Raw genomic sequence first — 16,127 nt, 5'->3', positions numbered from 1 at the left:
TGACGGAAGTGCGTCATGAAAACCGTGACCCCGACGACATATCGTCAGATAAATCGTAACGTGTAAAGCTGCCTTTAGTTTCAAGATGTGCTTTTGAAGCTCTTTTGAAGAAGCAGCAAGAAATGGACAATATTGAGGACTGATGCTGTGTTTGGCTAGGAATCTTAGTATAGTAGATGAGACACATCATGCTTCTCTTTGAAATCTGAAGATGTCCAACAGTGCCATCAGCTCAAAATTCACAGCAACCAGTGGGGATCCAGATACTCCCATCTACTGTTAAAAGAAGTCTCTCCAGAACTGATTTTTATGGTAGAATTGTGGACAAAACACTATCTTGAATGGAAACAAGGACAAGTGACTCAACTAAGCATGGAAACATAGGAACTGGGACAGTTTGTTCGCTGAAGGGCTGAATGATGTTACAATGAGTTTCTGAAGGCAATAGTGAAGCATAATGAAGGTTCTTAGCAAGTTTGGGTCAGCATTTCAGCTAATCAAGTTGGGGAATTGGTCAGGATTAATTGTGCCCTCAGTGCTGAAAAATGCAGGCAAATACTTATCCATCATTCAATATCATCAAAGAAGTGTCTATGTGGCTCAAATTTATTCAGCAGCAGGATAATGACCCCAAACCTACAAGCAATGTCATTAAGAATTATATTCTGTGTAAAGAAGAATAAGGAATCCTGGAAGTGGTGGTATTGCCACCATAGAGCCCTGATCTCAGTATCATCTACTCTATATGGGATTATGAGATTATAATAGAGAATGGTTTGCTCCAGGCCATAGTCTCAAGATATATGGTTAGTTCTTCCATCATCTTTGGAACAACTTCTTTGCCGAGTTCCTTCAAAACTGTGTGCAAGTGTACCTAAGAGAATTGATGGTGATTTCAAGGTAAAGGATGGTAACACCTTATATTGATTTCATTTAGACCTCTCTGTTTTGTTCATTCATTTTGTTAATTGATAGAATTTTTCATAATTTATTTTTATTTTCAAAAATCTTACGTTGCAGCATTTTTTGCACCCATCTAAATCTTTACACTATTGGTGTATATACAAATATACAGTACCTTGAAAAAATATTCATACCCTGTTTTTTTTTTTTACGCTATGTTAACTATGTTCACACAGTTCATCGTCTATTGCATTTTTGGTGTATTTTGAGGCCACAAAGATGCTCCTAAATGCATGCATTTCCTTCTTCTAACAAAGTCTATGAAATTTCTATTTTGCTGTCCACACTGGGCATCTTTTTTTGTCTGCATCTTGGCTGTTTTTGAAGATGCAGCATGTCAATTCTTTTTGCGTTTTTCCAGTGCTTTTGAGCCCTCCCAGTCAATAAATTCGACTTAAAAATGCATTGGCAAAATGTGATAAAAACGCGTCAAAAACGCATGTGTTTTGTTATGCGTTTTTGTCGCGGGTGCGTTTTTTGGGACCAAAAACGCTGCATCTTTGTGGTTAGAAAAGATGCACTGTGTGAACATAGCCTAAAAGAAATGATACATGGTTTTCTAAATATTCAGAAAAATCTAGATCTAAAAATTGTGATATACATTTGTAGTTAATCCCCCTGAAACCCACCGTTTGCTGCAATTACTGCTGCAAGTATTTTGAGTTATGACTTTACCAGTTTTTCACATCTAGACGCTGAAATGTTTGCCTATTCTTCTTTGCAAAATAGCTTTAGCTCAATGACAATAGAGGGAGGCGTCTGTGAACAGCAATTTTCAAGTCTTACCACAGATTTTCAATGGCATTTAGGTTTTAATTTTGGCTGGGCCAGTAGAACATATGATTATGCTTTGATCTAAGTTGTAACTTGCAGTGTGATTAAGGTCTTTGTCCTGCTGGAAGGTGAACCTACACCCCTGTCTCAAGGCTTTGCAGCCTCTAACAGGTTTTCCTCCAAGATTACTCTGCATTCAGCTTTATCCATCTTCCTATCAACTCTTACCAGCTTCCCTGTCCTTACTGAAGAAAAGCAACTCCACAGCATGATGCTGCTACCACCATGTTTGTCGGTGGGAATGGTGTTTTCATGTTGATGTGCACTGTTAGTTTTCTGCCACATACTGTTTTGTATATAGCTCAAAAAGTTCTACTTTGGTCTCATCTGACCACATGTTCTTCCACATGCTTACTGTGTCTCCCACATGGCTGTTTGCAAACTGCAAATGTGACTTCTTATGGCTTGCTTTTAAAAATGGCTTTCTTCTAACCACTCTTCCACAAAGGTCAGATTTGTGGAGTATATGACTAAGGGTACTCACAGTGACATGTAAAAATCTAGTCCAATTCCGCTCCTGAAATGTTGGATGAGTGGAATCTGTATGGCAACCTTTTGTCATGCAAGTGCTTTACAAGTATGCAATTTTTCTCGCCTAGCATCTGTATGCCATCTTTATGCAATACATTTTTTTTTTCTCAGCAACTTTTAATCTACAGTCATTAACAGGACCATTTTCAGTGTTCTATGCTACAGAATGGTAATGTAGCTGTTAAAAAACAGATGGCATACTAATAACATACAGCTGGCCCGTGTACCGTCCGATTTTATTTCACACTCATTGACTTGCATTGATGAGTTATGCCCGATAGACGAGTCCAATTGCATGCTCCAATTTTTCTTTAACCAATCCCATTTGAGCTGAGGAAAGACTTGCAGATCTGCTCTACCTCATTGACTAATATTAGTCCGAATGCAATGTAATGTTTGTTTCACTGATCCGTTTTATACGCCAGTGTGAGAGTACTCTAATAGTTGTCCTTGTGGACAGATTTTCCCACCAGAGCTGTGGATCTCTACAGGTACTCCAGAGTGACCCTGGGTTTCTTGGTCATTTGTCTAATTAGTGCTTCCTTGCTTGGAATGTCAGTTTAGATGGACAGCCATGTCTTGGTAGATTTGCAGATGGGCCATATGTGGATTGAACACTGTTCTATGAGATGTTCTAGCTTAAGCAATTATTTTATAACCTAACCCTGCTTTATTTTTCTCCACAACTTTATCCCTGACCTGTCTGGTGTGTTCCTTGGTTTTCATGATCCTGTTTGATGCCTAATATTGTCAAATCTCTGAGGCCTTCACTGAACAGATGTATTTATTCTGAGAATGAATTACATACAGATGGACACTTTTAACTTATTGTAACTTCTTGAGGCAGTTGGTCACCAGGATTTTATTTAGGACTATCTGACTACAGGAGACTGAATACAAATGCACATCAGCACATCACAATTCTGAGGTTTATATTTTTAAAAATAATTAGAAAACCATGTGTATTTTCCTTGAAATGTCATACATCTTGCTACTTTACATTGGTATATCACATAAAATATATTTAAGTTTGTGGTTGTAATGTGAACATTTTTTAAAAAGGGTCACAGGGTATGAATAGTTTTTCAAGGAACTGTATCTACCAATGAGAGATGGAAACAGTACACTGATTCATACTCAAATGATGCAAGGAGACACTTGATTACCAGAGAAGGTCAGTGATTCTGGTGAAAGTCAGTCCCCAGCAAATTAGGAACTAAAAGAAGCAAATAAAAGAGAGAAGAGGGGAATAATTTTACAGATTACTTTAAAACAGGTTTTAACAGACTTTCAGTACATTGTTGTGAATATGATTTATGGACAAACCCTTTGTAAAGTCTAAAAAACACAACATTTTTGTAATAATTAAATTAGGGCTTGTAGTAGGTAATCATTTTTGGACACTGGAGCCATACGATTATACTTGGATCTCAAGGAAACATATGCAGACTTTTCTGTTTGTTACTTAGAAGTATTTTATTGGGATTTTGTGTGATATATAGACACTAAGGTTGTGGATGTCATGTGAAAAAATGTTCAATGAGTAAGAATTAGAGATGAGTGAACCTTTGGAGGTTCGGTTCACAGGGCACATTCAAACCTTAGATAAGGTTCGGTTTATGACCCTGACTTGATCCGAACCTCAATGGAAGTCAGTAATTGGGCAGTTTGTGATCCGCCCACATGCAGACAGCCATAAGCACAACAGTTCCGGGGGTAGGTGGGTGGGGTTTTTCAATTTTTTGTGTGTGCACATTACATCAAATCCTGCTGATTTAACCTCCAGTGTGAGCCGTTCAAACACTGCAAGCGGCTCGCACAGGGCTGAGCATCACTCATACCCAAGCACAGCGCTGCTCACTTGGTTTGCACTCGTAACTCATTCGAGCTTCAAACCCGAACTTTGTATTTTTGGAATTCGGTTTCTGAACCCAAACCACGAACATCAGATTCGTTCATCTCTAATAAAAATTGTTTTTGAAGGCACTGTGTGTATGTATTTATTGTACATGTGTATATAAGTACACGTGCATATATATTGCGTATGTGTGTGTGTACATTTATATATATATATATATATATATGTATATATTTATATATAAATATACATGAATATATGTGTATACATTCATTCACATATATGTGTGCTGTATATACTTTCATATATGTATATATGCACGTGGAAACACATAGAACGTCTGGTTTATGGTATTATTTATTTTCGCTTTTAATTTACCTTTTTTTTTCAGGTTATTAAATGCTAATAAAATTAATTGCCTAAGGGTGAACACATTTCAGGATCTCCAGAGTTTAAACTTGCTTTCCCTGTATGACAACAAACTCCAGACGATCAGCAAGGGTCTGTTTGCGCCTCTAAAATCAGTTCAGACACTGTGAGTATATAATAATTGGAAATGTTTTCTGTAATAAATCTTAAAATTGATATCTTCTATTACTGTACATTTTTTTAATCACATTAACCAATAAATAGATAATTCTGGTATACTGTGCCCTTTATATATTTGTTTTCTATTGTATTCTGTTATTGTAATCCTTTTTACTAAGACAATTAAGCAGTACTTCACTAAATGTTTTCTTTTTGCATATTTTGAGAATAGATATTTTTATTTGCTTTGAAATACACTACCATTGGATGTGTATAACAAAGAAAAAGCTTTCAGTGACATTCATTGTGTATTACACTATTTATAGTCTAAAATTCAAGGCTGCACTGATGAAAAATTCAATTTTATTCAAGTGGAAAGTATTAGAACAGTTCACATTTTATGGTTATTCACAATAAAGATTAATTTACGAAAAAGCTTCCAGAAAGTCCCATTTTATGTTCTGGAAGATTTAGCAGCAGCACATGCACTTACATTGGTTGAACGGGCTCCATTAAAGACACCGTTAGGAGAGAACAGCTTAGTTACCATTATTTGACCTCTGCAAAGCTGTTTGGAGTTTAATATGGAGAAGACCAATATATTGTGCAGATCCTATCTGGTGCCAGCACTTCTGTATCAGGAGAGCAGAATAATGTAATCAGTGCCGGTCTGACCTCTGGGACAATGGCCGATCCCAATAGCTGAGGTAACAATGTCCCTCTGGCTAGGGGACTACGGCATAGCTGACTTAGCAGCCAGGAATACTACTGTGCATTAAGAAGGAGCACAGCATCTCCTTTACAATAAAGATCATGAGGATCTTATCTATTACATCACTATTGATCAGGAAACAAAGGCATATTATATGGATTTGCCATCACTTACTCCAGTACTAGAACAGGTAATTATCTATATATTGATGGTTGGCGCACATGTATTTTCCTGCAGTTTTCAATTGCATTATGTTTAGACACATATCATCCCTATACTAGAGAGCAAAGAATTAAAGTGAATGATGCATTCAATTATTTGGTTATACAAAATAAAGGAAGTGGGTCATGTTCTCAGTTCTCGAGCCCACTTGCTAATCCCCCACGAATGTCCCTACACGTACTTTATGTTTCACTCCACTCTACACTATGTTTAGCTAATTGAAAACATTTCTAAAAAAGTTACCATATCTGTCGTGTGCTCTTTCATTCAAAGACAGTAAAGCATTTTAGAAATATTATTACATCTGGCAAGATAAAAGATTGAAAGTCTGCAACTTCGGTCGGTATCACACTTGCGAGTGCCTCGCATGTATCTCGCGCGAGTCTCGCGTTGCATCACCCGTCACGGACTCACACTCTACTCACAGGAGCGGGTCAGTTGCATGCATCTCTATGCAGCTGAGACACTCCTGTCTGGAGAGTGTGAGTCCGGGATAGGTGATGCAACGCGAGACTCACGCAAGATACACGCAAGGCACTCGCAAGTGTGACACCGGCCTTAAAGGGGTTTTCCAGGCATAAAAAATAAGTAATAAGTAATCAGTCCCTAAATCCCCCTGTTACCATTATATTTCCCTTTTTTCCTCTCCTTCTGCCCCTGCAGCCATTCATTCATGGTCTGTTATTGTTTACATCCATATCTGCCTCTGAACTACATTTCCCAAGAGGCAATACACTCTATCTTCTCTGCCAGAGTTGTAGCTGTCCTACAGCAACTCCACTTAAAAGGTACCATCCTGAGACTCTTATACAATCTCAAGAAGGGTAAATCACTTCCCAACACTTTCACAAGTAACATACTATTCATTATCTCAAGACTGTCCTGCAGTCTCAGCTTTGCTGCATACGAAATTTATTGTGCAAAAAAAGGCTAATTGCCGATTCTGATTCCACACAGACTTCAGGGAGCAATTCTTGACTGCTCAGTGGAGCCTGCACTACTTCTCTGGCTTCTGCTCTCCCTGTACACATTTCTAGTCACACAAACCTCCCGTGACATCATTATTCAGAACACAGTACTCTAAGGGGTACTTCTCACATAGCGAGATTGCTAGTGAGATCGCTGCTGAGTCACGGTTTTTGTGATGCACCAGTGACCTCATTAGCGATCTTGCTGTGTGTGACACTGAGCAACAATCTGGCCCCTGCTGTGAAATCGCTCCTCGTTACACACTGCTCTAGGTCATTTTTTGGACGTTGCTCTCCCGCTGTGAAGCACACATCGCTGTGTTTGACAGCGAGAGAGCAACGATCTGAATGTACAGGGAGCAGGGAGCTGGCGTCTGGCAGCCTGCGGTAAGCTTTAACCAAGGTAAACATCGGGTAACCAAGCGAAGTGCTTTGCTTGCTTACCTGATATTTACCTTGGTTACCAGCGTCCGCAGCTTCCAGACGCCGGCTCCCTGCTCCCTGCACACATAACCAGAGTACATATCGGGTAAATAAGCGAAGCTGTTTGCTTATTAACCCGATGTGTACCCTGGCTAGGAGTGCAGGGAGCCAGCGCTAAGCGGTGTGCGCTGGTAACCAAGTTAAATATCGGGTAACCAAGCGCTTGGTTACCCGATATTTACCTTAGTTACCAAGCGCAGCATCGCTTCCACGCGTCGCTGGGGGCTGGTCACTGGTCGCTGGTGAGATCTGCCTGATTGACAGCTCACCAGCGACCACGTAGCGACGCAACAGCGATCCTGACCAGGTGAGATCGCTGGTGGGATTGCTGGAGCATCGCTAAAGTGTGACAGTACCCTAAGAGCTGCTCCCTGAGCCCTGCCTTACTTGACCGACTGGCTATGTTCAGTTCAAAGCACAAACAGGAAGTTTCTCTCTAGTCTGTGCTTTGAACTCCATGTGACCACTCCGGAAGAGAACAGAATTTTAACTGATTGTGATTTTTCTTTATTAATGTTTTACTAGTCTGTGTACCCACAAAATGCCTGTAAGAGCATGTCCACACACAGTTTTCATTACACATAGTCTTCTCCTGTACTTCTAATAATTGTTTTAATGGGAAATCCATTTTGCCATTCATATAGACACAGATTTTTCGAAACACACATTTGAAAACATCTTCAGATTGCCTAGACCCTCAGTGGTTCAACCAGGAAATCTGTTTCGGATTTCTGACGAAGGATCTGCAGATTACAGCAGATTTTTCTGTTATTTGTTAATCTAACTGTAAAAAAATGAAATCAAGATACAATCACCCTGATTCCACTTACTGTCTCTACTCCAGACATTTAGCGCAGAACCCATTTATGTGTGACTGCCATCTGAAGTGGCTTGCTGATTACCTGCAAGATAATCCAATAGAAACCAGTGGTACCCGATGCACCAGCCCGCGCCGCCTTGCCAACAAGCGCATCAGCCAAATCAAGAGCAAGAAGTTCCGTTGTACAGGTAATTAATTTACCCTGGCCAGGGCTGTCACTTCTATTAAGATATGAGCATTTCCAGATTGGCTTATAATCAAATCAGCAAAAACAGTGTTTTCTGTAATGGATATTACTGAGTAGCTTTTTAAATTACATTTGGTAAATTCAGTTAGGCTTGAGCAAAATCAATTATACGGATAGGTTTAAAAAAAGAATACGAAGAAAAAAAAACCTTGTTTTTCTTAGTTACTTTATTTCCTAATTTTGTAAACATAAATGTAATCTTCCAAGTATATTACAGGAAAGCAACTTAGACTTTCAGTGTTCTACCTTTGGCCGATTCTGAGTATTACAAATACACAGCCATTCTTGTCAGCATGCTCAACTTAAGAGTATTAGGGCAGTTTCAGCATCCATTTTTTATAAGATTATGAAATACCAGAAAAATTATATTATTGTTATTTATTTTTATAGCGATATTTATTCCATGGCGCTTTACATGTGAAAGGGGTATACATAATAGGGACAAGTACAATAATCATAAACAATACAAGGCACAGACTGGTACAGGTGGATAGAGGTCCCTGCCCGCGAGGGCTCACAGTCTACAAGGAATAGGTGAGGATACAGTAGGTTAGGGTAGAGCTGGTTGTTCGGCGTTATATCAGACTGAGGGTTACGGCAGGTTTTAGGCTGGTCGGAAGAGGTGGGTCTTCAGGTTCCTTTTGAAGCTTGTCAAGGTAGGCGAGAGTATGATATGTTGTGGCAGAGTATTCCAGAGTATGGGGAAGGCACGGGAGAAATCTTGGATGCCATGGTGGGAAGAGGAGATGAGAGGGGAGCAGAGGAGGAGATCTTGTGAGGATCAAAGGTTACGTGCAGGTAAGTACCGGGAGACTAGGTCACAGATGTAGGGAGGAGACAGGCTGTGGATGGCTTTGTATGTCATTGTTAGGGTTTTGAACTGGAGTCGTTGGGCAATGGGAAGCTAGTGAAGGGATTGATAGAGAAAAGAGGTTGTGGAGTAGTGGGGGGACAGGTGGATTAGCCGGGCAGCATAGCTTAAAATAGATTGTAGGGGTGCGAGACTGTTAGAAGGGAGGCCACAGAGCAGGAGGTTATATTAATGTACCGTGTTGCTAAGGCTCCAATAATGCAATGGTGGCATCCAATATGGCTGCACTCCTTGATGTTATGTAAATAATTGCCAAACTAGAACTACTCCTCTAACTTCTGATTTACTAATATGACTAATTTGTGGTCTTGAGGAAAAATACCTTTTAAAATTCCTGCAGTTAGTGATCTGTATAATAACACTTCCACTTTTCTTGCACATTAAGATTATTATTTAGAGAAGAAACATTTGGATTCCAGTCCCTAGCCCTTTGATCGTGAAAATGAGTACACTTGGCTTCCAATGACTAGCCCTTTGATCAAGAAAATAAGTCTATAGTGCAGCCAAGGTAGCTAAAGATAGCTTCTGATTCCACATGTTTCCCCCAGGTGAATAATAAAGACTATACTCACCTCCCATTCCAGCACTCTTCTAGTGTCCAGGATCGTAGTGTCGGCGCTAACGTGGGATTGTGACATTACACAAACCATGCGTCCAATCAGTGCTGGCCTCTGTATCCCTGCCTTTATACTAAACAGAAATAAGAAGTGAGTGCAGCCGCTGTGCTCACTTCCTGTTGATTATTCAATTGGTCCGAAGGTGGGAAGAAGGAAGCTGGCGCTGATTGGATGAAGAGCTTGTGTAACATCACAACCCTATGTGAGCTCCGGCACCACAATCCTCCACACCGCTGGAAGGGCACCGGTATGAGAGGTGAGTATAGTCTTTATTATTTTACCTGGGGGAAATATGTAATCAGAAAGCGTTGTCCTATTAGTGCACAACCCCTTAAAGGGTCTGTTCACACCGTTTAGAGCAGCGCTGTGATAGCAATGCAGATCCTTTTTTGAACATTTAATGGACCCTACTGACTTTTGTTAGAGCCCATCAAGAAAATATTGCTATCTGTTACCCTTAAATGACAAAGCTAGATTTTACCAATATCTCTTCATTTACAGTAAATGATTATGTATGAATATTTCAGCAGATGTTGATTTGGTGCCAGTCATTTCAAAAGTATTGGTGCACATTAGATAAGAACTATGATGCCATAATTCAGATAAACTTGTTTGTATATTAATCAGACTGAACCATCACCTCTCTCTCTATTTATCTGTGTTTATATTATACACACACAGTGCCTTAAAAAATATTCATATCGCATGAACTTTTCCAAATGTTTTTCACGTTTACACTTACAATTAATTTTGTATCTCTATGGTATTTTATGAAATATACCAACAAAAAGTAGCAAGTATTTGTGAAGAGTAAAGGAAATAATACATGGTCTTCAATATATTTTAAAAATATAAATTTTATAAATTTGAAAATTGTGATGTGCACATACAGTACATTCAGCCCCCGAGTCATTACTTTGTAGGATCACCTTCCGCTGTCTTCTGAAGTATGTCTCTACCAGCTTTGCACATCTACAGGCTGACTTTTTTGCTCAATCTTTGTTGATGCATCTTAGGGGTACTTTGCACACTACGACATCGCAAGCGATAGTACCCGCCCCTGTCGCAGTAGCGATATCTTGTGATTGCTGCCGTAGTGAACATTATCGCTACGGCAGCTTCACATGTACTCACCTGCCCTGCGACGTCGTTCTGGCCGGCGAACCGCCTATTTACTAAGGGGGCGGGTCGTGCGGCGTCACAGTGACGTCACACGGCAGGCGGCCAATAGAAGCGGAGGGGCGGAGATGAGCGGGACTTAAACATCCCACCCACCTCCGTCCTTCCGCATAGCCGGCATGAGCCGCGGTGACGCAGGTACGCTGATGTTCCTCGCTCCTGCGGCTTCTCACACAGCGATGTCTGCTGCCGCAGGAGCGAGGAACAACATTGTGCCGTCGCTGCAGCTACATTATAGAAATGTCGGACACTACACCGATGATACAATTACGACGCTTTTGCGCTTGTTAATCGTATCATAAAGGATTTACACACTACGATATCGACAGCGATGCCGGATGTGCGTCACTTTCGATTTGACCCCACCGACATCGCACCTGTGATATCGTAGTGTGCAAAGTACCCCTTAGCTGAAGCTCAGTGAGATTGGGCGGAGAGCTTCTGTCTTAAGGCAGATTCTCATGGGATTTAGGTCTGGACTGTAACTGGGCCATTCAGACACATGAATGTGCTTTGCTCTAAACTATTCCATTGTAGTTCTAGCCACATGTTTAGGGTTGCTGTCTTGATAGAAGGTGAACCTACTCGCCAATATCAATTCTTTTGCACCCTCTCACCGGTTTTCCACCAGGATTGCTCTGTATTTAGCTCCATCCATCTTCCAATCAACTCAGACCAGTCCTTGCTGAAGAAAAGCCTCCCCACAGCATGATGATGTCACCACCAAGTGGGGATGGTGTTTTCTGGATAATGTGCAGTGTTAGTTTTCCGCAACACATAGTATTTTGCATTGAGCCTAAAAAGTTCTACTTTGGTCTCATTTGATCAGAGCACCTACTTCCACACGATGTGTCCCCTACATTGCTTTTTGCAAACTGTAACTGGGACTTCATATGGCTTGCTTTTAAAAGTTACTTTCTTCTTGCCACTTTTACTTTAAGATCAGATTTGTAGAGTATATGACTAATAGTTGTCTTATGGACAGTTTCTCCCACCTAAACTGTGGATTTCTGTAGCCCCTCCAGAGTGACCATGGGCCTCTCAACTGCATCTCTAATTAGGGTTTTTCTTGCTTGGGATGTCAATTTAGGTGGACAGCCATGTCTTGGTAGGTTTGCAGTTGTGCCATATTCCTTCCATTTATAGATAAAGATTGGAACAGTTCTCTGTTAGATGTTCAGAGCTTGGTTATTTTTTTAGAACCTATCCCTGCTTTACTCTTCCCACAACTTTACCCTGACCAATCTGGTGTGTTCTTTGGTTTTCATGCTGCTGTTTGCTCCTCAATGTTCTCACACAAACGTCTGATGCCTTCACAGAACAGCTGTAGTTATACCGAGAATACACATAGGTTGACTAAATTTACTAATTAGATGACTTCTGAAGGCATTTGGTCACTCAAGATTTTATTTAACACTAGAAGACCCAGAAATTTCGAGCTCTCTAGGTTCCAAAGGTAGAAATATTAAATGACCCCTCTCTTGGACTTCTAGTGTTAAGGCTATCAACTACTGGGGGCTGAATACAAATGCATGTCACAATTTACAGATTTATATTTTAAAAATATCTAGACCATGTGTCATTGCCATTACACACCACAAATACTTTTTGTTGGTATATTACAAATCCTTATAAAATACATTCAAGTTTGTGGGTGTAATACGAAAAAATGTGATAAAGGCAACTGGGTATTAATAGTGCTTTAAGGCACAGGCACAGTGCATGTGTGTGTGTATATATATATATATATATATATATATATATATATATAAAAATATATATAAATAATAGCTGTACTACCCGGCTTTGCCCGGGTTAATAACTGTTGTTAACAAAATAGAATGTATTAACATTCCCGGGATAGAATGTATTAATAGAATGTATTAACGCCCGGGATAGTACCTGTCTCTCTGTTTCTCTCCCATTCTCTGTCTGTCTCCCCCTCTGTATATATCTCTCTGTCTCTCTCTCTATCTCTTTGTCTGTCTGTCTCTTTCCCTGTCTGTCTCTGACTTTCTCTGTCTCTTTCTCCATCTGTCTCAATCTCTTTCCCTGTCTGTCTATCTATCTCTTCCCCTGTCTGTCTATCTATCTCTGTTACTTTCCCTGTCTGTCTCTTTCCCTATCTATCTCTGTCACTTTCCCTGTCTGTCTCTTTCCCTGTCTATCTCTTTCCCTTTCTGTCTCTTTCCCTTTCTTTCCTGTCTGTCTCTTTCCCTCTTTCCCTCTGTTTCTTTCCCTGTGTCTGTCTCTTTATATGTCTCTTTACCTGTCTTTGTCTGTCTCTTACCCTGTCTCTTTCCCTTTCTTTCCCTGTCTGTCTGTTTCCCTGTGTCTGTCTCTGTCTCTTTGTCTGTGTCTGTCTTTTTCCCTGTCAGTCTGTCTCTTTGTGTCTGTCTCTTTGTGTCTGTCTCTTACCCTGTCTATGTCTGTTTTTTACCCTGTCTGTGCCTGCCTCTTTCCCTGTCTATGTCTGTATCTTTCCCTGGCTGCATTGTGACACGCCAACATTCCATATAAGGGCGTGGCTGCACATTCTTCTGAAGTTCTGGCTGCACTGTGGCTTCCAGCTCCATTCGCTTTAATGGAGGCAGGTTTTTTGGCGAATAACTGTAAAGCGCGGGGTTAAAATTTCCCCATAAAACATAGCCTATGATGCTCTTGGGGTCCAGACGTGTGAGTGTGCAAAATTTTGTGGCTGTAGCTGCGACGGTGCAGATGCCAATCCCGGACACACACACACACACACACACACACACACACATACACACATTCAGCTTTATATGTTATATATATATATATATATATATATATATATATAGATATATATACAGTTCGGTCCAGAAATATTTGGACAGTGACACAATTTTCGCGAGTTGGGCTCTGCATGCCACCACATTGGATTTGAAATGAAACCTCTACAACAAAATTCAAGTGCAGATTGTAACGTTTAATTTGAAGGTTTGAACAAAAATATCTGATAGAAATTGTAGGAATTGTACACATTTCTTTACAAACTCTCCACATTTTAGGAGGTCAAAAGTAATTGGACAAATAAACCAAACCCAAACAAAATATTTTTATTTTCAATATTTTGTTGCGAATCCTTTGGAGGCAATCACTGCCTTCAGTCTGGAACCCATGGACATCACCAAACGCTGGGTTTCCTCCTTCTTAATGCTTTGCCAGGCCTTTACAGCCGCAGCCTTCAGGTCTTGCTTGTTTGTGGGTCTTTCCGTCTTAAGTCTGGATTTGAGCAAGTGAAATGCATGCTCAATTGGGTTAAGATCTGGTGATTGACTTGGCCATTGCAGAATGTTCCACTTTTTTGCACTCATGAACTCCTGGGTAGCTTTGGCTTTATGCTTGGGGTCATTGTCCATCTGTACTATGAAGTGCCGTCCGATCAACTTTGCGGCATTTGGCTGAATCTGGGCTGAAAGTATATCCCGGTACACTTCAGAATTCATCCGACTACTCTTGTCTGCTGTTATGTCATCAATAAACACAAGTGACCCAGTGCCATTGAAAGCCATGCATGCCCATGCCATCACGTTGCCTCCACCATGTTTTACAGAAGATGTGGTGTGCCTTGGATCATGTGCCGTTCCCTTTCTTCTCCAAACTTTTTTCTTCCCATCATTCTGGTACAGGTTGATCTTTGTCTCATCTGTCCATAGAATACTTTTCCAGAACTGAGCTGGCTTAATGAGGTGTTTTTCAGCAAATTTAACTCTGGCCTGTCTATTTTTGGAATTGATGAATGGTTTGCATCTAGATGTGAACCCTTTGTATTTACTTTCATGGAGTCTTCTCTTTACTGTTGACTTAGAGACAGATACACCTACTTCACTGAGAGTGTTCTGGACTTCAGGTAATGTTGTGAACGGGTTCTTCTTCACCAAAGAAAGTATGCGGCGATCATCCACCACTGTTGTCATCCGTGGATGCCCAGGCCTTTTTGAGTTCCCAAGCTCACCAGTCAATTCCTTTTTTCTCAGAATGTACCCAACTGTTGATTTTGCTACTCCAAGCATGTCTGCTATCTCTCTGATGGATTTTTTCTTTTTTTTCAGCCTCAGGATGTTCTGCTTCACCTCAATTGAGAGTTCCTTAGACCGCATGTTGTCTGGTCACAGCAACAGCTTCCAAATGCAAAACCACACACCTGTAATCAACCCCAGACCTTTTAACTACTTCATTGATTACAGGTTAACGAGGGAGACACCTTCAGAGTTAATTGCAGCCCTTAGAGTCCCTTGTCCAATTACTTTTGGTCCCTTTAAAAAGAGGAGGCTATGCATTACAGAGCTATGATTCCTAAACCCTTTCTCCGATTTGGATGTGAAAACTCTCATATTGCAGCTGGGAGTGTGCACTTTCAGTCCATATTATATATATAATTGTATTTCTGAACATGTTTTTGTAAACAGCTAAAATAACAAAACTTGTGTCACTGTCCAAATATTTCTGGACCTAACTGTATATATATATATATATATACAGTATGTATAGATCTGTGTGTATAAATTTAGTGGGAGACATATTTCATTTTACAGAAGGAATTACGAATATGTTATAAGATTTTGGGCATTACTATCAATATAGACACTTTTAGAGGGCACATTTCCTGCAGCTGTAAGGAAATACTTTTATCTCATTATATGATAGCTGGACATAGCAAATGTTAACTCATTTGGTGCCAAATACTTTGATTACTAATATTTCCACAACAGAGAGTCAAAATAAAAAGAGAGATGTTTTATTCTGCTCTGCAGCCGCTATTTCATTGTGTACATTACATTGTGTCCAGTTCAACATAACTTGTTGAAAGCTCCTTACGTGTTTTCCTTATTCTGACCCTGGACCTTCCCTTATTGAATATGATTAATTAGAGGTTTGTCTACAACAATGAACATTCGACTCAGATCCCACCTGTACGAAGCACATATCTTCCAGTAATTGCTTCCAAAATCATTCTTGCCTTTGAGCTAAACAAAGGAAATCAATGTGCCGGCATGTTTATTAACAATGTCTTCTTTCTGGTCAGAAACAGTCTGAATAGCAGCACATACATAAATAGTTCTTTCACCAGGTACAAAACCTGTTGTACGAACATTTCTACTTGGCTCAGTAAATCTTCTATGTAACCTATACAAAGACTGTCATGAGACTCTGCTCAACAGACGTGCATGGCGTCATGCCGTTCATGGGTATTTAGTCTTGATTATTACATTGTGTTGTGGAAGATGATAAACATTGGAGGAACACAATCTGTTGTGTATTATCAATAT

At 40.2% G+C, this 16,127-nt stretch overlaps 1 protein-coding gene across 3 annotated transcripts in view; it reads left to right on the top strand.

Annotated features, from left to right (window-relative positions):
- Positions 1-16,127, top strand: part of SLIT3 (slit guidance ligand 3) — an 878,603-nt gene that overhangs the window by 651,605 nt on the left and 210,871 nt on the right. For all 3 annotated transcript variants that reach the window (XM_075344498.1, XM_075344497.1, XM_075344499.1), the window contains 2 exons: positions 4,578-4,721; positions 7,944-8,107. In XM_075344498.1, the coding sequence (XP_075200613.1) occupies positions 4,578-4,721; positions 7,944-8,107 (308 nt within the window). The remainder of the gene's footprint in view (positions 1-4,577; positions 4,722-7,943; positions 8,108-16,127) is intronic.

Source organism: Anomaloglossus baeobatrachus, chromosome 4 (assembly GCF_048569485.1).
Source record: "Anomaloglossus baeobatrachus isolate aAnoBae1 chromosome 4, aAnoBae1.hap1, whole genome shotgun sequence".
Taxonomy (NCBI): domain Eukaryota; kingdom Metazoa; phylum Chordata; class Amphibia; order Anura; family Aromobatidae; genus Anomaloglossus; species Anomaloglossus baeobatrachus.
The sequence above is the reverse complement of the archived record's forward strand: the minus strand, read 5'-3'. Positions and strand labels throughout refer to the sequence as shown.